General features: G+C 44.3%; 1 protein-coding gene across 1 annotated transcript in view; it reads left to right on the forward strand.

Moving 5' to 3' along the window:
* LOC135514021 (coronin-1C-A-like) overlaps positions 1–25,411 on the forward strand; it is a 72,289-nt gene that overhangs the window by 33,613 nt on the left and 13,265 nt on the right. The window contains exon 2 of the mRNA XM_064937148.1: positions 1,320–1,519. Within this exon, the coding sequence (XP_064793220.1) occupies positions 1,322–1,519 (198 nt within the window). The 5' untranslated portion in view covers positions 1,320–1,321. The remainder of the gene's footprint in view (positions 1–1,319; positions 1,520–25,411) is intronic.

The following is a 25,411-nucleotide window of genomic DNA, read 5'->3' on the forward strand; positions in this document are numbered from 1 at the left end:
ATCTTTGAAAACTAGGTTACTACTTATTGTCCTCTCAGATGTGACTTCAATTGTAGCTGTTAAAAAGATATGTTGTCCAAAGCGCCCTCATCTGTTAATTAACAGATTTTATTCCTGGGTGAGAATTTCAGCTGAACAACCTACCCAAGTCCCTGACTGTTTTATATTTGAATTAAACATGTATTATTTTCGTTGGGAAATGGCACTTAAGTAGGTGAGCTATTCAATGGATGGAAGATGGTTCTTGTATTTCTAAGTTGTTTGATAGTTGGCATAATGCAAGATGAAAGAAAAACAAATGAAATGTGATGAGGTGTGAGCCTTGTGTGACATGTTATGTCAAACATGTTCATGTGCCAGGGTGGGGCTTAAATAAATATCCATGTATATGTCTAGATATCTGAGGTTATTTGAGGATTACCATTTCTCCCTGCCAAGCATTTTATCTCTTGGTTTTAATAGACTGTGATTACACTTTAACCTTCATGGCAAAGCCTACGCTAACATTTATTTTCCAATCCAGGAATTCACTCAGGGAGGCTTTGGTTGCCCAGCTTTGCTATCATCTCTTTCTGTCTTGCTCTCTCGGCTTAATTTCTGCCTACTCTGTTGTTATTTAGTTCCTCGTTGCCTGTGTATGAGGAAGTACACAATAGCAAGTGTAGGCCTAATTCTGGTGGTGGAACAAAGGAATGATACAGCTGAGCTATGCTCATTGCTCAACTCTAGATAATTGGCGCCCATGCTGGCACATGTCTGCTGAATGTCAGCCTGGTTGTGTGTCAGAGGGATGGGGAAGGAGGGTTAGTCTGATCTGTCATATGGCTCCTCTCTCTGGCTGTACTATGCTGCTGTAGAACCTTACCGTAGTGATGTCCCAAATGGCGCCCTATTCCCTATATAGTGCACTACTTCTTACCAGGACCCATAGGGAATAGGGTGCCATTTGGGATGAAAGCTTAGTCTGACTGAGGCTGAGACTCACATCTGGGAGGGGAATGTGTAAAGGGCTCAGTCACACATGCAATCAATCTGTCTTGCAGAGTAGCAGCCACAGCTAGGGGACAGGACGTTCAAGGCACCCATGTCTCACAAGCAGTAAACACGTATACATGTGAGAGCTGCAGCCTTTCTACTTCTCAGCCATGTAGCACCTTGTGAAATGCTGTTTTTTTTTTCTTTCTTTAAAGAATTGTCATTTGAGATGTTACAGGCCTAAAATCCCTGACTGCTTGGTTTTGTCTTTTCCCTTTGATTGTGAGTGACAGTTTCCAAACTTAAACCCCAACTTTTCTCCCCTCCCCCCGTCTTCTATCCAGATATGTTCAGGCGAGTTGTGCGAGCGAGCAAATTCCGTCATGTCTTTGGCCAGGCGTTGAAGAATGACCAGTGCTATGATGACATCAGAGTGTCACGGGTCACATGGGACAGCTCGTTCTGCGCCGTCAACCCCAAGTTTGTCGCCATCATCATAGAGGCCAGCGGGGGCGGGGCCTTCCTGGTCCTCCCTCTTAACAAGGTGAGTCAGATTATTGACTATAACAACTGCATTGCATAGATCTGTCAGTGGGTTTCGCAAGGAAACTAATGTCAAGCAACAGAGGTTTATACATTCATATGTGCTATTGCTGCCTGAGCAGATTTGGGCTTTGGCCTAGTTTGACCTGTCCTTACATCTGTGGCTTTGACACACACTTCCCACACCTCCCCCTGGGGACATGACGGAGTGTGTGTGTGTGTCTGCGTGGCTTTGGCCTGGGCCAGCCCCCCTCCTTCCTAGAGTCAGTTTCAACTCGCCCTGTTTGCAAGGAACAACCAGGCACGTCACACACAGCAAAATTTACTGCTCAGACCCACACACATCCAGGGGAAATCACACATTGGCCACATACAAATCCCAACCCTGCAGTTATATATTTTTGTATTTATGTGTGCGTGTTCGAGAGCCTACATATTTCCCTTAGTCATTCATGAGGAGAAAGCAACAGCATTTTGTGTATCAGTAGCAGCATCACATTGACGTGTTTCAGGTTGTGGACAGATGGGGATTTTTTGCTGTGTGAGATTGGATGGATTCTGGGTTGCTCAGCATTGCAGGCAGCAGTACATACTGGTGGTGGTCAGTGGAGAGAGAGACTGCAGTCTGACTGGCCCAGATGTGGGAGACCGATACTACAGATTCACTATTCTGAAGATCATAATAAGTGCCATCTTTGTATCAATTAAATGGTTTGCTAGTAAGTCAAGTCTGTGTTCACCTCTCCTATATTTTGAACAGAAAGAAAGCAAAAGTCCCGTCAGCTCAGCGGCAGTTGTTTTAATGACCTTAAATTAACCAGCTGTCAGATGTACAGTTCATTATTGTCATTTATCTTCTTTTAGTGAGGGACAACACAGTACCACAGAATACTGTAGCAGCTAAAATCCACCTTTTTGTTATTTGTGCCTGTTGGCTCTTTACTATATCCTCAGTGGCCGGGTGATGGTGTACTCACCGTGGCGATGATGTAGGAGGATAATATTACTTGAAGGGATACTATGGGATATTGCTAGGGAAGCCATTTGTCTACTTAGAGTCCGATGAACATGTGGATACTTTTTTTATGTATCTGCATTCAGTATGAAAGTTAGAGGTAGTTTCGCGAGCCATCGCTAACTAGTGTTGGCGCATTGACTGGACATTTATGGTAATAGCATTAGTTTCGCTAGTTAGCCGCTGGGCTGGCGCTAGTTAGCCACTGGGTTGTGGACACCCCTTCAAATGAGTGGATTCGGCTATTTCAGCCACACCTGTTGCTGACAAGTGCATGGGTGTCTGCTCAACTTTATGCAATCTCCATAGACAAACATTGGCCCTAAAATGGCCTTACTACTTCTGAAGATCTTAGTGACATGGCATCGTCATAGAATGCCACCTTTCCAAGAAGTCAGTTTGTCAAATTTCTGCCCAGATAGAGCTTCCCCGGTCAACTGTAAGTGAAATGACGACATCTAGGAGCAACAAGTGGTAGGCAAGCTCACAATGGAACAGCTGAGTGCTGCAGCATGTATAAATTGTTTGTTCTCTGTTGCAACACTCACTACTGATTTCCAAACTGACTCTGGACGCAGCGTCGGCACAAGAACTGTTTGTCAGGAGCTTCATGAAATGGGTTTCCATGTCCGAGGAGCCGCACAAGCTTAAGCTCACCATGTGAAATGCTAAGTGACAACTGTAAAGCTTGCCACCGTTGGACTCTGGAGCAGTGGAAATGCCTTCTCTGGAGTGCGGAATCACCATCTGACAGTCTGAAGGACGAATCTGGGTTTGGCAGATGCCAGGAGAACGCTACCTGCCCCAATACATAGTGCCAACTGTAAAGTTTGGTAGAGGAGGAAAAAATGGTCTGGGGCTGTTTTTCATGTTTTGTGCTAGCCCCCTTAGTTCCAGTGAAGGGACATCTTAGCGCTACAGCATACAAGGACATTCTAGATGATTCTGTGCTTCCAGCTTTGTGGCAAAAGTTTGCGGAACGCCCTTTCCTGTTTCATCATGACAATACCCCCGTGCACGAAGTGAGGTCCATGCAGAAATGGTTTGTTGATCGGTGTGGAATAACTTGACTGGTCTGCACAGAGCCCTGACCTCAACTCCATCGAACTCCCTTTGGGATGAATTGGAACGCCGACTGTGAGCCAGGCCTTTTCCCCCAACACCAGTCTTTGACCTCTAATGCTCTGGTGGCTGCAGCAATATTCTAACTTCTAGTGGAAATCCTTCCCAGAAGAGTGGAGGCTGTTATAGCAACAAACTGGAGACCAACCCCATATTAATGCCCATGATTTTGGAATGAGATGGTTGATGAGCAGGTGTCCACAAACTTTGTTGTGTAGTTTGCATGCAGTTTGAAGGAAGTTACTGAGACACACATGGTATCCACGAGTTCATCTGACTAGTGGGAAGTAGAAAAAGTCCCAAAGTATCCCTTTTTGGGTATTAAAGGGTATTTTTAGAGGAAAGCATCCAAACCAGCTTCAGATATATGATACAAGCAGGACCTGGGACCTAGGAGGATAGGGTGGGTAGTGTTACAATGCCTTTGGAAGCTAGGCTGTTCCTGATGGCTGGCAAAGGCCAGCCAGGCAAGCCTTTTCTACTTCAGCTTTGCCCCTTTTAACAGCAAGGTTGTTTTCCAGTTAAAATGTCTGTTTTGCATACAGTAAATAAACATACATTTGCATTTCAGATTTCACTACAGGGAGGACAAACACTGTTAGTGTCTGAGCAACTGGGATGATTGTGTCTGCTCTCCCTGAGTGAGGTTTCCCAACCATCACTATAGGCTGGCAGGCTATCTTGGTTATTATAGCATTGTGTACAACACAAACTAAACCAAAGGCCTCTGGGGACAGGACCTCTCTGTGCTGCTCCGCTCCATATAAGGGCCTTAAAGCGCTCAGACCACTTTGCTCTATCCTCAGCTTGGAGATTAACAGCATTTGGACAGTGTTTGGTTGTAAACAGTTGACTGAACACCCACTCCTGGGGTCATGCAGGTTGGCATGCTTTCTCTCTCTATATATTCAGCTATTAATTGGCTACATTAGGTTATGATGTATGAAAAAATGGTGTAATGTAATTAAATGCAAGTCATTAGCCTATTCTTGCATTGATTTATTTTTAAGCATGTCATTTTGATTTTTTTTTTGCGTCAAAATACGAAGGGGCAAAGGTTCCAAACGAGACATTGACTGGCTAGGCCCAATGCTAGGTTTCTTTTTGCAGACTAGCTAGCATATTGCTAGTATGTTCACAATTGAAGGTTTACTTCTGTGAATCACTTTCCCTAAAATAAACTGAGTGGATTGTTTGATTTGGATGGCTCACGTGTGCTGTGTGAAGGCATCAACTCACGTAGGCCTAGTTTCTTTAAGTTATGACGAGAGGCTGATCATATTGCTCATACAAATATCATGACTTCTCTGTCTTTAGTCTACAATGGTAGACTGTGACAGAGCAGGTAAATGTTGAACTGGAACGTTACAGCCAGTAAAAACATGTCGGGCCAGTGACTCAAGAGATCCACTGGCATGATGTGTTTTTACTGGCCCTAGGCCAGCGGAACATTGTTCATGTCGGACCAAACCCACCCCCACCCCCCCATAATTAGTTTAATTAAAGTGTAGAAGGTCAGACACTTCTTGACGCCAATGGGGTCTCTGGTCTGTGATGTCCCTCAGTAACAGCATTAGTTGTTATTAGTGTTGTAAGTGGTCAGTAGTAGATGTCTGGCTGCAGCAGACGTGTGCACACACAGAGCCTGGTGGTGTTCCTGCATGTCTGGTTCAGCGGGGCCCCAATGTCAGCCACCCATGGCCTGATATACAGTAAGTTCTGCCTGTGTGGTTTTGACAGCTTGTAACCAGAGCATGCCATTGGTGGACCGTGTCATCTGACTCCGCTATGATCTTGGGAAGCCGATCCTCTGGCCTGTCATCACACAGCCACAGCCATGCACCTTACTCAATACAGCCATGCACCTTACTCAATACAGCCATGCACCTTACTCAATACAGCCATGCACCTTACTCAATACAGCCACCGCCTGCCTGGCCCGCTACCAGACCCTGGCTGTGTCTCAGGGATTTATTTAAAAAAAAAATGTATTTCATCTTTTATTTAACCAGGTAGGCTAGTTGAGAACAAGTTCTCATTTGCAATGACACAGTAGAGAAAAGAAAGTCTATATACAGTGTGTGCAAAAGGCATGAGGATATAATGATCAGTTAGCTGCTCAGATAGTTGAGGTTTAAAGTTGGTGAGGCAAATAAGTCTCCAACTTCCGTGATTTTTGCAATTCGTTCCAGTCACTGGCAGCAGAGAACTGGAAGGAAAGGGGGCCAAATGAGGTGTTTGCTTTGGGGATAACCAGTGAGAGATACCTGCTGGAATGTGTGCTACGGGTGGGTGTTGTTATCGTGACCAGTGAACTGAGATCAGGCGGAGCTTTACCAAGCATAGACTTATAGATGACCAGGAGCCAGTGGGTCTGGCGACGAATATGTAGTGAGGGCCAGCCGACTGGAGCATACAGGTCGCAGTGGTGAGTGGTATAAGGAGCTTTTGGTAACAAAACAGATGACATTGTGATAGACTGCATCCAGTTTGCAGAGGAGAGTAATGGAAGCTATTTTGTAAATGACATAGCCGAAGTCAAGGATCGGTAGGATAGTCAGTTTTACTAGGCTAAATTTGGCGGCGTGAGTGAAGGCTTTGTTGGGAAATAGAAAGCCGACTGTAGATTTGATTTTGGATTGGAGATGTTTAATGAGTCTGGAAGGAGAGTTTACAGTCTAGCCAGACACCTAGGTATTTATATTGTCCACATATTCTAGGTTGGAACCGTCCAGGGTGGTGATGCTAGTCTGGCAGGCAGGTGCGGGGCAGAGAACGGTTGAAAAGCATCCATTTGGTTTTACTAGCGTTTAAGAGCAGTTGGAGGCCATGGAAGGAGTTGTATGGCATTGAAGCTCATTTGGAGGTTAGTTAGCACAGTGGCCAAAGAAGGGCCAGAAGTATACAGAATGGTTTCGTCTGCGTAGAGGTGGATCAGGGAATCGCCCTCAGCAAGAGCGACATCATTTTTATATACAGAGAAAAGAGTCGGCCCGAGAATTGAACCCTGCGGTACCCACATAGAGACCGCCAGAGGTCCGGACGACATGCCCTCCGATTTGACACACTGAACTTTGTCTGCAAAGTAGTTGGTGAACCAGGCGAGGCAGTCGTCAGATAAACCAAGGCTATTGAGTCTGCCGATAAGAATACGGTGATTGACAGAGTCGAAAGCCTTGGCCAGGTCGATGAAGACTGCTGCCCAGTACTGTCTTTTATCGATGGCGGTTATGATATCGTTTAGTACCTTGAACGTTGCTGAGGTGCACCCTTGACCGGCTCGGAAGCCGGATTGCGCAGCGGAGAAGGTATGGTGAGATTCTAAATGTTCAGTGATCTGTTTATTAACTTGGCTTTCGAAGACTTTAGATAGGCAGGGCAGGATGGATATTCAGGGGAGAACGAGTATTTGATACTGCCGATTTTGCAAGTTTTCTTACTTTCAAAGCATGTAGAGGTCTGTAATTTTTTATCATAGGTACACTTCAACTGTGAGAGACGGAATCTAAAACAAAAATCCAGGAAATCGCATTGTATGGCTTTTAAGTAATTAATTTGCGTTTTATTGCATGACATAAGTATTTGATCACCTACCAACCAGTGAGAATTCCGGCTCTCACAGACCTGTTAATTTTTCTTTAAGAAGCCCTCCTGTTCTCCACTCATTACCTGTGTTAACTGCACCTGTCCACACACTCAATCAAACAGACTCCAACCTCTCCACAATGGCCAAGACCAGCGAGCTGTATAAGGACATCAGGGATAAAATTGTACACCTGAACAAGGCTGGGACGGGTTACAGGACAATATGCAAGCAGCTTGGTGAGAAGGCAACAACTGTTGGCGCAATTATTAGAAAATGGATCTCACCTCGTGGGGCATCAATGATCATGAGGAAGGTGAGGGATCAGCCCAGAACTACACGGCAGGACCTGGTCAATGACCTGAAGAGAGCTCGGACCACGGTCTCAAAGAAAACCATTAGTAACACACTACGCCGTCATGGATTAAAATCCTGCAGTGCACGCAAGGTCCCCCTGCTCATGCCAGCGCATGTCCAGGCCTGTCTGAAGTTTGCCCATGACCATCTGGATGATCCAGAGGAATGGGAGAAGGTCATGTGGTCTGATGAGACAAAAATAGAGATTTTTGGTCAAACCCCACTCGCTGTGTTTGGAGGAAGAAGGATGAGTACAACCCCAAGAACACCATCCCAACTGTGAAGCATGGAGGTGAAAACATCATTCTTTGAGGATGCTTTTCTGCAGCAGGGTAGCCTAGTGGTTAGAGCGTTGGACTAGTAACCGAAAGGTTGCAAGTTCGAATCCCCGAGCTGACAAGGGACAAATCTGTCGTTCTGCCCCTGAACAGGCAGTTAACCCACTGTTCCTAGGCCGTCATTGAAAATAAGAATTTGTTCTTAACTGACTTGCCTAGTAAAATAAAGGTGTAAAAAAAAGGGGACAGGACGACTGCACCGTATTGAGGGGAGGATGGATGGGGCCATGTATCGCGAGATCTTGGCCAACAACCTCCTTCCCTCAGTAAGAGCATTGAAGATGGGTCATGGCCGGGTCTTCCAGCATGACAACAACCCGAAACACACAGCCAGGGCAACAAAGTAGTGGCTCCGTAAGAAGCATCTCAAGGTCCTGGAGTGGCCTAGCCAGTCTCCAGACCTGAACCCCATAAAACATCTTTGGAGGGAGCTAAATGTCCGTATTGCCCAGCGACAGCCCCGAAATATGAAGGATCTGGAGAATGTCTGTATGGAGGAGTGGCCCAAAATCAATGCTGCATTGTGTGCAAACATGGTCAATAACTACAGGAAACGTATGAGCTCTGTAATTGCAAACAAAGGTTTCTGTACTAAATATTAAGTTCTGCTTTTCTGATGTATCAAATACTTATGTCATGCAATAAAACTCAAATGAATTACTTAAAAATCACACTGTGATTTTCTGGATTTCTGTTTTAGATTCCGTCTCTCACAGTTGAAGTGTACCTATGATGATACAAAGCATGTAGAGGTCTGTAATTTTTAATAGGAAAAATTACAGGTTTTGCAGGTTATCAAATACTTATTCTCCCCACTGTAGGTCTGTAACAGTTTGGGTCTAGGGTGTCACCCCCTTTGAAGAGGGGGATGACTGCGGCAGTTTATAAATCTTTATACCAATGATTTATATATACAGTGCCTTGCGAAAGTATTCGGCCCCCTTGAACTTTGCGACCTTTTGCCACATTTCAGGCTTCAAACATAAAGATGTAAAACTGTATTTTTTTTGTGAAGAATCAACAACAAGCGGGACACAATCATGAAGTGGAACGACATTTATTGGATATTTCGAACTTTTAACATATCAAAAACTGAAAAATTGGGTGTGCAAAATTATTCAGCCCCCTTAAGGTAATACTTTGTAGCGCCACCTTTTGCTGTGATTACAGCTGTAAGTCGCTTGGGGTATGTCTCTATCAGTTTTGCACTTCGAGAGACTGAAATTTTTTCCCATTCCTCCTTGCAAAACAGCTCGAGCTCAGTGAGGTTGGATGGAGAGCATTTGTGTACAGCAGTTTTCAGTTCTTTCCACAGATTCTCGATTGGATTCAGGTCTGGACTTTGACTTGGCCATTCTAACACCTGGATATGTTTATTTTTGAACCATTCCATTGTAGATTTTGCTTTATGTTTTGGATCATTGTCTTGTTGGAAGACAAATCTCCGTCCCAGTCTCAGGTCTTTTGCAGACTCCATCAGGTTTTCTTCCAGAATGGTCCTGTATTTGGCTCCATCCATCTTCCCATCAATTTTAACCATCTTCCCTGTCCCTGCTGAAGAAAAGCAGGCCCAAACCATGATGCTGCCACCACCATGTTTGACAGTGGGGATGGTGTGGTCAGGGTGATGAGCTGTGTTGCTTTTACGCCAAACATAACGTTTTGCATTGTTGCCAAAAAGTTCAATTTTGGTTTCCTCTGACCAGAGCACCTTCTTCCACATGTTTGGTGTGTCTCCCAGGTGGCTTGTGGCAAACTTTAAACGACACTTTTTATGGAAATCTTTAAGAAATGGCTTTCTTCTTGCCACTCTTCCATAAAGGCCAGATTTGTGCAATATACGACTGATTGTTGTCCTATGGACAGAGTCTCCCACCTCAGCTGTAGATCTCTGCAGTTCATCCAGAGTGATCATGGGCCACTTGGCTGCATCTCTGATCAGTCTTCTCGTTGTATGAGCTGAAAGTTTAGAGGGACGGCCAGGTCTTGGTAGATTTGCAGTGGTCTGATACTCCTTCCATTTCAATATTATCGCTTGCACAGTGCTCCTTGGGATGTTTAAAGCTTGGGAAATCTTTTTGTATCCAAATCCGGCTTTAAACTTCTTCACAACAGTATCTCGGACCTGCCTGGTGTGTTCCTTGTTCTTCACGATGCTCTCTGCGCTTTTAACAGACCTCTGAGACTATCACAGTGCAGGGGCATTTATACGGAGACTTGATTACACACAGGTGGATTGTATTTATCATCATTAGTGATTTAGGTCAACATTGGATCATTCAGAGATCCTCACTGAACTTCTGGAGAGAGTTTGCTGCACTGAAAGTAAAGGGGCTGAATAATTTTGCACACCCAATTTTTCAGTTTTGATTTGTTAAAAAAGTTTGAAATATCCAATAAATGTTGTTCCACTTCATGATTGTGTCCCACTTGTTGTTGATTCTTCACAAAAAAATACAGTTTTATATCTATGTTTGAAGCCTGAAATGTGGCAAAAGGTTGCAAAGTTCAAGGGGGCCGAATACTTTCGCAAGGCACTGTATATTCACTGACCGGGCGTGATTTTGAATCCACCGCACCTCCATTTGGCACTCCCCCACCTTCTGTAAAAAAATATTTTGGAAACTATAGAATGTATTTAATGTCTACATTTTGTTTTTGCTTTCTATTAGACACATTAATGCATATGTTTAAATTATATTATGTTACGGGAGGGATCAACTGTACCTTCCTGCGCTAAACAGTTGTTAGCTCACGAACGTGAGGAGAGTTGAAGCAAGTACACCCAAGCAGTTTATAGAATTTACTTAGTCTGCCTACTATGATCGAAATCAACACTGTTTGGCTGCAATTGTTTTCAAATATGTAGCCTATTTGACTGATAAACCTTCTTACATCCCAATACATTTAACTACTATAGTCTACTTAGCATAGGGAAGATCATAATCCCTTTTCTATAAATGACCCATGCAATTTACCAGCATTGAACCGCGTAGAAGCCGCGTAGAAGCAAGTGTAAAATAGACTTGCTTTATAATTTGAGGCCATTGACGCTCGCGGCCCTGTGTTCTCTCATTTACTCCTGTGCATTCTAATTCCAGCGTGTACGTGCTCGTTCATGTGCGTAAAAAATAAAAATACATTTGGGCTTCAGGGTGTGTTCGTAGGACAGTCTGCTTTGACTGGTGAATTAAAAGTGGACCGAATGATTGCTTTTACGCGCAGAGCGAAGGGCAATTTCCGCAAGCTGAGGATTAAAAAAGGCTCCCATGTTTTCAGATCTGCTTACATACTGGCTGGCAGCATGGACTAATCTCTTTTTAATGTTCCCTCAACAAGCTCTAAAACACTAAGAAGAGTTAATATCGTTTCAAATGGCCATTAAGTGTTTTGAATTATTTGGCTTGTGGCTTTGGTTACCGCTGTGTCAAAACGTAGTCTTTCAGAGAAAGGGGAGGTTCAGGCTGCTGTCTCCATATAAGTTTAGAGAACACACATCTATCTCTATGGCAGCGTGGAGAATACTACTCTACAAACAGGAATGTTACTGCAATGTTAATTAATGCAGTGTATCAGGGTTTCAGGGTTGTCTTCTGCAACTGCAGCCTTTTAAAATGACTTTGTGCCATAGATTTGGAGACTACTTCCTGATTTTACAGATGACCTTTCTGATTTAAATGAGGCTATGGAGCTGATATTCTGATCATGGCTTAGCTGAGTGTTTCTTCTGGTGGTCTATCCAAGATGCCGTAGCAGTCAGACATGTACACGGGACATGACAAGACATTTTTTTTCTTCGTATATATTTTTAACCTCAATTTCAACATACTCTCCTGCAACCCGCCTCACCCAATGTGGTATGGATCTGCTATTTTCTATACTTTACAACCGGAACCCCGAACAGAAGCTGGCCAGCTAGCTATCTACTAGCTAGTAGTCAGCCACTGCTAGTGGTCATCAGCTGACCTCAGCCTGGTCAACTCCTGCCAGTCTGCACAGTGCGATTCAACCCAGAGCATATCGGACTGCTTTTTCTCTACCACATCTCCGGATTCCTACCGCAAGCTCTGAACCTTTACACAGGCTTATCGCAGCTAGCTAGCTGCTGTCGAGTGACTACTCCTGGCTAACGTCTCTGTCCCGACGCAAGCACCAGTTAGCCTCGAGCTAGACCTACCTCCCGGCTAGCTGAAGAGGTCCATCAGCCAATTTCTTGGGATACAATACCTATTTTGCCAATTGGCCTGGACCTTTTTACTGCCTACACGGAGCCCTGCCGATCCATCACGACTGGTCTGCCGACTTAACTATCCGAGGGGGCTTCAACAGACTCTTCCTTTGCGACGTCCCCCTAAAGCCCTTCTGCTAGCCCCGGTCCACTAGCTGTCTGAATTCCCGTTTCTCCGCTTGCCTAGCTACTCACTGGACCCTAAAATCACTCGGCTACACATGCCTCTCCCTAATGTCAATATGCATTGTCCATTGCGGTTTTGGTTAGTGATTATCTTATTTCACTGCCTCCAGCCCTGCTCAATATGCCTTAGCTAGCCCTTTGGTTCCCCCTCCCACACATGCAGTGACCTCACCTGGTTTAAATGGTGTCTCTGGTGTCTCATCGTCACTCAATGCCTAGGTTTACCTCCACAATATTCACATCCTACCATACCCTTGTTTGTACATTTAGCCTTGAATCTATTCTTCCGCGCCCAGAAACCTGATCCTTTTACTCTCTGTGCCGAACACACTAGACGACCAGTTCTTATAGCCTTTAGCCGTACCTTTATCCTACTCCTCCTCTGGTGATGTTGAGGTTAATCCAGGCTCAGCAGGGCCTAGCTCCACTCCTATTCCCCAGGTGCTCATTTGTTGACTTCTGTAACCGTAAAAGCCTTGGTTTCATGCATGTTAACATTAGTAGCCTCCTCACTAAGTTTTATTCACTGCTTTAGCACACTCTGCCAACCCGGATGTCCTAGCCGTGTTTGAATCCTGGTTTAGGAAGGCCACCAAAAATCCAGAAATTTCCATCCCCAACTAACATTTTCCGACAAGATAGAACTGCCAAACGGGGTGGAATTAGCCTGCAGAGTTCTATCATACTATCCAGGTCTGTGCCCAAACAACTTGAGCTTCTACTTAAGAATCCATCTTTCCAGAAACAAGTCTCTCACTGTTGCCGCTTGTTATAGACCACCTTCAGTTCCCAGCTGTGCCCTGGACGCCATATGTGAATTGATTGCCCCCCATCTATCTTCAGAGCTCGTACTGTTAGCTGACCTAAACTAGGACATGCTTAACACCCCGGCCATCCTACAATCTAAGCAAGATGCCCTCAATCTCACACAAATTATCACTGAACCTACCATGTATAACCCCAAATCCGTAAACACGGGCACCCTCATAGATATCATCCTGACCAATCTGCCCTCTAAATACACCTCTGTTGTCTTCAACCAGAATCTCAGCGATCATTGCCTGTATCTGTAATGGGTCTTCGGTCAAATGACCACAACCTCATCACTGTCAAACGCTCCCGAAAACACTTCAGCGAGCAGGCCTTTCTAATTGACCTCATTCCGTCAGTAGAGGATGCCTGGTTATTCTTTAAACGTGTCTTCCTCACCATCTTAAATAAGCATGCCCCTTTCAAGAAAATATAGGACCAGGAACAGATATAGCCCTTGGTTCACTCCATACCTGACTGCCCTTGACAAGCATAAAAACATCCTGTGGCGCACTGCATGAGCATCGAATAGCCCCCGCGATGTGCAATTTTTCAGGGAAGTTAGGAACCAATATACACAGGTAGTTTGAAAAATCTAGCCTTTGCTTTCCTAACAGAAATTTGCATCCTGTAGCACAAACTCCAAATAGTTCTGGGACACTGTAAAGTCCATGGAGAGTAAGTGCACCTCCTCCCAGCTGCCCACTGCACTGAGGCTAGGAAACATTGTCACCACCGATAAATCCACGATAATTGAGAATTTCAAGAAGCATTTTTCTACGGCTGGCCATGCTTTCCACCTGGCTACCCTATCCCGGTCAACAGCTCTGCACCATCCAGCACCTTGTCCAAGCCTTCCCCATTTCTTCTTCACCCAAATCCAGGTAGCTGATGTTCTGAAAGAGCTGCAAAATGTGGACCCCAACAAATCAGCTGGGCTAGACAATCTGGACCCTCTCTTTCTAAAATTATCTGCCACAATTTTTGCAACCGCTACTACTAGCCTGTTCAACCTCTTTCGTTTCTTCTGAGATTCTAAAGGATTGGAAAGCTGCCGCGTTCATCCCCCTCTTCAAAAAGGGGAGACATTCTAGACCCAAAGTGTTACAGGCCTATATCTGTCCTACCCTGTCTTTCTAAGGTCTACGAAAGCCAAGTTAACAAACAGATCACCGACCATTTCAAATCCCACCATACCTTCTCCGCTATGCAATCTTGTTTCTGAGCTGGTCATGAGTGCACCTCGGCCACGCTCAAGCTCCTAAATGATATAACCGCCATCGATAAGAGCCATTACTGTGCAGCTGTATTCATCGACCTGGCCAAGGCTTTCGACTCTGTCAATCACGACATTCTTATTAGCGGACTCAACAACCTTGGTTTCTGTAATGACTGCATCGCCTGGTACACCAACTAATTCTCTGATAGAGTTCAGTGGGTCAAATCGGAGGGCCTGTTGTCCAGACCTCTGGCGGTCTCTCCATTCTGTATACTTCTGGCCCTTTTTTGGACACTGTTAACAAAACTCCAGATCTTCAATGCCAAACAACACTCCTTCCATGGCCTCCAACTGCTCTTATATCCAAGTAAAAATAAATACATGCTCTTCAGCCAATCGCCAATCGAATATGTGGACAACTACAAATACCTAGGTGTCTGGCTAGACTAAACTCTCCTTCAAGACTCACATTAAGCATCTCCAGTCCAAAATTAAATCTAGAATCACAACCAAGCCTCCTTCACTCATGCTGCCAAACACACCCTCATAAAACTGACCATCCTACCAATCCTTGACTTCGGCGATGTCATTTACAAAATAGCAAAATAACTTATAAAAAAACAATCAATCATAATCACTAGTTTTTTAAATTTTATAAACCTTTACTATAACACACTAGGCAAATCAGTTAAGAACACATTCTTATTTTCAATGAGGGCCTAGGAACATTGGGTTAACTGGGTTAACTGCCTGTTCAGGGGCAGAACGATTTGTACCTTGTACCTTTTGTACCTTGTCAGCTCGGGGATTTGAACTTGCAACCTTTCGGTTACTAGTCCAACACTATAACCACTAGGCTATCCTACCGCCCCAGTTAACCTCTTGAATCTCCCCATCCCGGATCCGGGATCGTGACTAAAGCCTCAGGCTCATTAGCATAACGCAACGTTAACGATTTCTGAAAATCGCAAATAAAATGAAAATAATGCGCCTGCTCTCAAGCTTAGCCTTTTCTTAACACTGTCATCTCAGATTTTCAAAATATGCTTTTGAACCATAGCAATTCACTAATTTGTGTAAGAGTATGCTAAGCTAGCTTAGCATTTTGAGTAGCATTTAGCACGCAACATTTTCACAAAAACCAGATAACCAAATAAATAAAATCATTTACCTTTGAAGAGCTTCTGATGTTTTCAATGAGGAGACTCTCAGTTACATACCAAATGCGCAGTTTTTCCTGAAAGCGTCTGTGTGTAGGAGAAATCGCTCCGTTTTGTACATCGCATTTGGCTACCGAAACGAACCGAAAATTCAGTCACCTACAACGTCAAACTTTTCCCGAATTAACTCCATAATATCGACCGAAACATGGCAAACGTTGTTTGGAATCAATCCTCAAGGTGTTTTTTTCACATATCTCTTCATTGATATATCGTTCGTGGAAGACTGTATTCTACTCTAAATTCCATGGAAAAATACTTGCAGCTGACTTTTGCGCACCAATTTCGGCGCAGGACACCGGGCGGACACCTGGTAAATGTGGTCTCTTATGGTCAATCTTCCAATGATATGCCTACAAATACGTCACAATGCTGCAGACACCTTGGGGAAACGACAGAAATGGCAGACTTACTCCTCTCGCATTCACAGCCATATAAGGAGACAATGGAAAACAGAGCCTCAAAAATCCTGCTCATTTCCTGGATGCCGTCTCATCTTGGTTTTGCCTGAAGCTCACGTTCTAGGGCACGCACAGAAAATATCTTTGCAGTTCTGGACACGTCAGAGTGTTTTCTTTTGAAAGCTATCAATTATATGCATAGTCGAGCATCTTTTTGTGACAAAATATCTTGTTTAAAACGGGAACGTTTTTCATCCAAAAATGAAATTGCGCCCCTAGAGTTTCAACAGGTTTACTACACATGGTTGATGATATTACTAGATATTATTTAGCGTGTCCTGCGTTGCATACAAGCATCTGACTGAGCGGTGGTAGGCAGAAGCGGGCGCGTAAACATTAATTCAAACAGCATTTTCGTGCGTTTTGCCAGCAGCTCTTTGTTGTGCCGTCAAGCATTGCGCTGTTTATGACTTCAAGCCTATCAACTCCCGAGATGAGGCTGGTGTAACCGAAGTGACATGGCTGGCTAGTTAGCGCATGCTAATGGCGTTTCAAACGTCACTTGCTCTGAGCCTTGGGGTGGTTGTTTCCCTTACTCTGCATGGGTAGTGCTACTTCGATGGTGGCTGTTGTCGTTGTGTTGCTAGTTCGAGCCCAGGGAGGAGCGAGGAGAGGGAGAGAAGCTATACTGTTACACTGGCAATACTTTAGTGCCTATAAGAACATCCAATAGTCAAATGTTAATGAAATACAAATGGTATAGAGGGAAATAGTCCTATAATAACGACAACCTAAAACTTCTTACCTGGGAATATTGAAGACTCGTGTTAAAAGGAACCACCAGCTTTCATATGTTCTCATGTTCTGAGCAAGGAACTGAAACGTTAGCTTTCTTACATAGTGTAACAGTATAACTTTAGTCCGTCCCTTTGCCCCGACCCAGGCTCGAACCAGAGACCCTCTGCACACAACAACAGTCACCCACGAAGCATCGTTACCCATCGCTCCACAAAAGCCGCGGCCCTTGCAGAGCAAGGGGAACCACTACTTCAAGGTCTCAAAGCGAGTGACGTCACCGATTGAAACGCTATTAGCGCGCACCACCGCTAACTAGCTAGCCATTTCACATCGGTTACAATAGCACATATTGCACTTTTACTTTCTTCTCCAACACTTTGTTTTTGCATTATTTAAACCAAATTGAACATGTTTCATTATTTACTTGAGGCTAAATTGATTTTGATGTATTATACTAAGTTAATAAAATAAGTGTTCATTCAGTATTGTTGTAATTGTCATTATAACAAATACTTAAACATTTATTTTTATTTTTAAATCTGCCGATTCATTGGTATTGGCTTTTTTGGTCCTCCCAATAATCGGTATCGGTGTTGAAAAATCATAATCGTACAGTCTAGAGGTCGACCGTTTGTTTATTGCATGTGTTGTTTGTGTCACACTGCTTTGCCTTATCTTGGCCAGGTCACAGTTGTAAATGAGAACTTGTTCTCAACTAGCCAACTGGCCTATAAAGGTGATTTTTTTCTTTTTTTCTTTTTCTTTTTTTTTTCTTAATTGCTCAACCCCTACACACAATGTTAACGTAGCCTCATAGCAGGGCACAGCGTTCAGATCAATGTGTCTTCACATGTCTATCTGACTCTCTCTGCCTCTTTTACACACACACACACACACACACACACACACACACACACACACACTATAGCCCATGTGAGGGTGGACAGGCCCATCTGCCCATGCTGTGCTGTTCACAGCCTGTTTGGGCAGCCAGCTGCTCAGAGCCTTTGTCTCTCGCTCACTCCCAGCCAGGCCCTTTGTCACAGCAGCATTCGGCCTGCTGAGGGGGGCTGGATGTGGAACGAGGGTGCTGCTCCTTGAATCCAACCCCCAAAATGTGGCCCTCATTTTCTTATGTTCTACCTCCCCTATCCACATCCAGCATTGTTGGTGTTAAGTCCGAGAACCACAGAAGCCCTCCATGTAAATGTAGGTTTGAGCTTTGACTGAAGGTGTCTTGAGATTTTGCCTTGATATTCACCCTTCACACTTTCCTTGCACTTGCCTATTATCCTGTGTGTGTGTGCTTGGACACGTTGGCCTATGCTTGTGCTTGTGGAGCGATGTGTGTGTGTGGCCATAAGGTGCCTGTGGTATTGGTCAGTCAGTATCACAGAGATGAGCTGGGTGTGTCTCTGTGTAGGAGGTGGTTCCTGTGGCAGGCAAAGATGACTCAGAGCCTCGCCTCATTGTTGCTGCCTGCATGTTTGGCTGCGTCCTGTCAGGACCGAGAGGGATGTGTAGATGGTGTCAGGTGTCTGACTGAACGCATGTCGTCTTCAACCCTCATGCTTTCAATCTCCTTTCTCTCTGTGCGCCTGACGTAATGTAATATATGCCCTAATTTCCATATGAAGAAAGCAGTGGGAGACTGCATGCTGTAGCAACTGCACTGAGACATTCCTGCTTTGGCCTCTCAATCTGCCTGACCCAACTCTGTAGAGGGGTGGGGGGGGGTCTCAATAAGGAAAAAATAAATAAACCACTATTTATGATTTATAATCTCATGCCTTGAAAGCCCTCATTTGAGTCAGTCAAGCATGAAATTGTTGAATTCTTCATGATGACTGGCTGGCTCAGTAGCCTCTGTCTTTATTTCCCATATGTAGTCACCATGTGTTGATCAGTGTGTTACAATAACGTTATTCTGACTGAGGCAGTAGGTTTCTTCTGTCTGTTCTGGGACTCTTTTGGGATAAAAGTACAGCCAGGACACTGTGTACGAGGTCATGTTCTAAACCAGTGGTTCAAAAACTCTTTCTTCACAGTAGAGAGAAATCAGATTTGTCCATGTTGTCTTTGGACCAGTCCTCAATCCCTCATTCATCCAGAGCTCACCCTTTTGGCTTAAGAGATCCCTGGGTGTGTGTGCGCGCATACACTCTTCCTCTCTCACACACACACACACACACACACACACACACACCGGGGTTTCCGTTAGTGGTACCTGACAGATTTTACCGGCAGCATTTAAATTAACTGGACATTTGAAATGTACCAGTCCCATGTGCATTAGGTGTGTAATCTAATTCGAGCATCCACCCACGTTGCTCAGAATGACAAATCACTTTTATATTATGGTAATTCATCTTAACATGAAACTCGAGGATGCAACGGCGTGCTTCCTTCTTACAGAATTCCTATGTGCACTTTGAAGATGTTAAAGCTGTTCCTTTACTTTTCCTCAGCCAACAAGACAAGTAGCGAACAGCAAAATCACTAGCCTATGTCAATCTACTATCCCCTATAGTGGAAAAGTATACCTATTCTACTGGTCAGCTTGTCGTTCTCTGCAAGAAAGAAATGGCCAATTCCAAACAGACTCTGGGACAGTTGTGGGATGATGGATCCCAAATTCATAGAACCATTAGGTTCATTGTTATAAGTAGCGAGGCTGATGCAACTGATCAGAACGTTTAGCTTAAAATGTTGATAAACTATAAGCGCAGTAATGTGCACAAGGCAGTAAGTTATACTCGAATGTTTGCTCCATAATTCTATTAGCAGGGGAAAAAGCACCCAGCACGTGATGGAGATGAGAATTTCTGTTTCCGACACATTTCTATGGTCTGGTTTTGACTAGGCTACTTTGAAGCAAGGTAAGACATACCTCATAATAAACTCAGCAAATAAAGAAACGTCTATTTTTCAGGACCCTGTCTTTCGAATGTAATTCATAAAATTCCAGTTTCCCATGTTTGTTCAATGAACCATAAACAATGAATGAACATGCACCTGTGGAACGGTTAAGACACTAACAGCTTACAGATGGTAGGCATTTAAGGTCACAGTTATGAAAACTTAGGACACTAAAGGTCTTTCTACTGACTCTGGAAAAACACCAAAAGAAAGATGCCCAGGGTTCCTGCTTATCTGCGTGAACGTGCCTTAGGCATGCTGCAAGGAGGCATGAGGACTGCAACTGTGGCCAGGGCAATAAATTGCATTGTCCGTAATGAGAGGCCTAACTGTCCGCAATAGGCTGAGAGGCTGGTCTGAGGGCATGTAGGCCTGTTTGGCAGGCCCTCACCAGACATCACCGGCAGCAACATCATCTATGGGCACAAACCCACTGTCGCTGGACCAGACAGGACTGGCGAAAAGTGTCGGTTATGTCTTACCAGGGGGATGGTCGGATTCGCATTTATCGCCGAAGGAATGAGCGTTACACTGAGGCCTGTGATCGAGGTGGAGGATCCGTCATGGTCTGGGGCCGTGTGTAATAGCATCATCGGACTGAGCTTGTTGTCATTGCAGGCAATCTCAACGCTGTGCGTTACAGGGAAGACATCCTCCTCCCTCATATGGTACGCTTCCTACAGGCTCATCCTGACATTGACCCTCCAGCATGACAATGCCACCAGCCATACTGCTCATTCTGTGTGTGATTTCCTGCAAGACAGGAATGTCTGTTCTACCATGGCCAGCGAAGAGCCCGGATCTCAATCCCGTTGAGCGTGGCTGGGACCTGTTGGCTCGGGGGGTGAGTGCAAGGGCCGTCTCCCCCAGTATTGTCCGGGAACTCGGTGAAAGAGTGGGATAACATCTCACAGCAAGAACTGGCAAATCTGGTGCAGTCCATGAGGAGGAGATGCACTGCAGTACTTAGTACCTGGTGTGGCCACCAGCTGCGTTGAGTTACTTTTGATTTTGGCCCCCCTTTGTTCAGGGACACATTATTCCATTTCTGTTAAATGTATGTGGAACTTGTTCGTGGAATCTTGTTGCGTTCAAGTATTTACACGTTATGTTTGCTGAAAATAAACGCAGTTGACAGAGGACGTTTTATGATATGAGGTTAAACGTTCTGGTTTCAAACATTAAGTATGTTTTCAAAATGCATACTCCCTCCACTGATGTGAGGCGCTAAAGCCTCCTTACCGTTGCCTGTGCACTTGGATGGTGGATGGGAAGCATGCTTCAATTACCAGTTGAGAAATAAAAATACTAGCTATTTTTAATTATGGCCATCAACTTTTATCACACGATTGCATTTAGAATTGTTGTACAATGATTGGACTAGTAAAAAAGCACATTTCACTCCAGCAGTAACGAACGAACTGTTGGAGGCACTGTAGCAGCAGCTCTCACGCTGACACATTTTCCACTCAAACTAGGCTCTGTATCTGTACGCTGTGCGGGTATACATAATGACCAACAAAAATACACACGCTGCAATTAATTCCACTAAATTTTGCAAAATGACCTATACACCGATAAGCATGACTGGTCAAATGTATTTATCAATGAATGGGCTAAAAAGCAGTCTTTCTCAATGGATTTGTATTTATTCTCACTGACACGTTGCCTGCGCCAATTTAAAATGTATCTGCTTTTCTTATTTATTTTGCCTTAAGCCGGCTCTTTCTGGCTGACTGAAACACACACACTCCCTACTTAACTCTTAAACATGCAAGAGGGGGGTATTGTAATGGTCTTTGCCCACTCTGCTCAATCTGTATTCCAGGAGCCCTATACTGCCTCTGCTGCTGCTTTCACCACTGCTGCCACTGAGTCCTGCTGACTGCAGATTTTACCATATATGGCCATTCACTGCACCCTGCCTGACAGCTTTACAGGACCATTTCCTCCCTGCCTCGCCATTGGCTGCCAGCACTGCCAGTTCCCGGTGATTTCAGGGATAGGCTGGAGATGAGAGGCCTGGAGGAGAGGGAGATTATTATTTTTATGTCAAGTGTTTCTGTCAGCCAGACTATCTGTGGATCTCATTGCCATGTTCTGTTTGTTATTAGTGCGATTGATTTTCTAATTAAAGATTAGTACTATGCTTGCTTGGTGCAGGTTCATTGTATATAATATCCATATTTTTTTCTGAAAGGCAAGGAAATGTATGGAACATTGTGAATGAACCAAGTAGAATTTCTCCTCACTCGTGGTAGTGTTTTGCTGGTTGAGTGACAGTCATGTCCCTCTAAACATTTTGTTAATGAGGTTTGTAAGACATGCTGGGCCCAGGATTCATTCATCTTTTGATCTCTATAAAAATGTTTTTTTCCCTAACTGGGCCTGGGCAGCCACATGTTGGTCTTGGCTCCTGCCCTGTCATCACTAATTTCTGACCACCTGCCCTCTGATCTACCCCTCCATTCACGTGTTGAAGCTGGAGCATCTCCAGTCATAGTAGAGTGCCTTAAGGTGGTGTCCAGGTTGCCTGTACTGTGCCTCTCCTCTCATTGTGCTGCATTTCTCATGGAGACCAGCCCAGAGTCTGACCGGTATGCAGCCTCAGCTGTGCTCTCAAGGCTATACACTCACAAAGGGAAGTGGAAAGGTGGACATTTCCATGGTGCGCAGAGGGGAAGCATGCGTGTACGAGCCCTCCCATCGTGTGTCAATGTTTGCTGTAAGGATGTGTTTGTGCGTGACACCTCTTGGGTTTTACGGATTCAAAGTGATAACCTCTTTCGGCTGAGATCCCTCTAACGTGATCGATATGACAACAGCCAGTGAAAGTGCAGGGCGCCAAATTCAAAACAAATCACATAGTTAAAATTCCTCAAATACAATTATTTTACACCATTTTTAAAGATACACTTCTTGTTAATCGCACCAGTGTCTGATTTCAAAAAGGCTTTATGATGAAAGCAAACCAAACGATTATGTTAGGTGAGTGCCTAGTCATAGAAACACAGCTGTTTTTCCAGCCAAAGAGAGAAGTCACAAAAAGCAGAAATGGAGATAAATTAATCACTAACCTTTGATCTTCATCAGATGACACTCATAGGACTTCATGTTACACAATACATGTATGTTTTGTTTGATAAATTGTCAGTATACATTGGCGTGTTGTGTAGTCAACAGAAGTCAGAAATAGCATTATAAATATTCACTTACCTTTGATCTTCATATAAATGCTCTGCCAGGAATCTCAGTTCCACAAAATGTTTGATTTGTTCAATAAAGCCCATAATTTGTCCAAATAACTCCTTTTTGTTTGCACGTTTAGCCCAGTAATCCAAAATCATGACGCGCAATCACTCGGTGCAGACAAAGTCAAATAGTTCCGTTACAGTCCGTAGAAACATGTCAAACGATGTATAGAATCAATCTTTAGGATGTTTTTAACATAAATCTTCAATAATGTTCCAACTGGAGAATTCCTTTGTCTGTAGAATTGCAATGGAACTCAAGCTAACTATCACGTGAAAGTGCGTGGTCAGCTCATGCCTCTCTGGCAGACCTATGACTCATTCCCCTCTCATTTGCCCCCACTTCACAGTAGAAGCCAAACACTGTTGACATCTAGTGGAAGCCTTAGGAAGTGCAATTTGACCCCATAGACACTATTTGATAGGCAAAGAGTTGAAAAACTACAAACCTCAGATTTCCCACTTCCGGGTTGGATTTTTTTCCTCAGGTTTTTGCCTGCCATATGAGTTCTGTTATACTCAGATATCATTGAAACAGTTTTAGATACTTCAGTGTTTTCTATCCAAATCTACTAATAATATGCATATATTAGCAACTGGGCCTGAGAAGCAGACAGTTTACTCTGGGCACCTTATTCATCCAAGCTACTCAATACTGCCCCCAGCCATAAGTTAACTTTGCCATTGTCCATTTTGTTTTGTTGTATCTTATGAGGTTTGGACACATTTTGTGTAGCTTCACTTATTGCTATCCAACAGGTCTGCTTGCTTGACACATTCTCTCATAGGATATCATACAGCACATAGCCTTGTCAAGTTCCTTAGGTGTTCTGGTCATTTACAGTATCATATATAACAATCCAATGAAAAATGTATGTTGGGGACGGAGTCTGCTTTGGATTGCTTTATTCAATTCAGGCTTTAGCCTACTTATTTGATGGGTTGCCTCAATTGCGTATGATTTTGACCGTGCTATTCAGCCTTTCTACTCAAGTCAGTGGTTTACTCAACGGTCTGTCGCATGTCTCAACTCCCGCCTCCTTGTCTACATGAAACGCACTCCTACCCAGTCTCCTGTCTCTCCCACTGGACTGTTTGTCGTGGAGATTATGACCAGTGGTCTGGTCTGCCATTCCTTGCTGCTTTGCTGGTTTGATCCGTTTCAGGAGCAGCGCTTAAAATAAAAAAAGGTTTGGGGGCTGAAAGTGTTCTGTGATGTCACTCAAGGCAGGCATGTAAAGGGGCTGTGCCAATTAGCTAACAGTCTTTCCACTGTGTTTATACTTGTCGCCGGTCCTTGTACTCTGCCTGGTCTTTAGCTTAGAGCACTATTCTCCGTACTTACAAGCATCATTTATCAGCGTCTTTCCTCTTATCTTCAGCTTTAGCAATTGCTCACCTGGCACCTTCTCCGGAATGGTTCCAGTTCAATACAGTTCTGTGGTTACCGAATTACATGGGGGTGAATTTTATGATACTAATAAGAATCAAGGCCGGCCGTATCTTTTGGCTACGTTTACACAGGCAGCCCAATTCCAATCTTTTTCCTACTAATAGTTTTTTTTTGACCAATCACATCTTTTCACACCACATTTTTCCGAGCTGATCTTAATGGTCAAAAGTCCAATTAGGGAGAAAAAAAAAATGTTTTATCAGAATTGGGCTGCCTGTGTAAACGCAGCTATACATACCTGCCTCAGGCTGTGTCTCAGGGAGGAGCAAGTCCGTCAGAGCAGAGGCAGGTTGCCACAGGCCAGGCCTCCTATTGCTCTTCACTATCTCTGAGAATCTAGCTTAGTTACCTGTGTTCACCTGAATCAAGGAAGTTGGACTCTGGATAAGAATGTCTACTAAAAGGGTTATGCATTGAGAAGTTGTGGTGTAAAAGAGTGTGTGTCGTCTGTTCTCCCCATAAACAGCAGCATGGTGGTGCCTGCCTTGGAAATGTTTGAGCAGTTTGGCTAGGATCTGTTTATTGGCAGTCCTTTCCTAACCATCAGTGACCTCACCATACACAACATTCCAGCCTTTTGTAGATGATCACAACGCTATCAAATAATATTTTTTCAGGCTTGAAGCGAGATCTTGTCCTGTACTTCTCTCGGACCGTGGAATTCCATATGGTGTATAGCAAAGACAAACACGATTAACACCTCAGTGGTGCGTTTAACACTCCCGCTCCCTCTCTCTCAATAGTCACAGCCCTATCAGAGCTGCCTGGGGTGTGGGATGACTGGAACGACAGGCTCTCAGTCCCGCTGGACGGCATGTCAGCAGCCCTATGAGCTGTGTGTAAACAGGCCTACAGCAGCCGTGTGAACTGTGTTAACAGCCAGGCCTACAGCAGCCCCTCACTGCTGTTGGGCTCTGTCCCCTCTTCACAAGTCAACCATGTAGATTGTTGGTTGGGGGACAGTCTGTACTGTCCTCCTAGTTTTTGTGGTGA

Source organism: Oncorhynchus masou, chromosome 25, assembly GCF_036934945.1.
Source record: "Oncorhynchus masou masou isolate Uvic2021 chromosome 25, UVic_Omas_1.1, whole genome shotgun sequence".
NCBI lineage: Eukaryota > Metazoa > Chordata > Actinopteri > Salmoniformes > Salmonidae > Oncorhynchus > Oncorhynchus masou.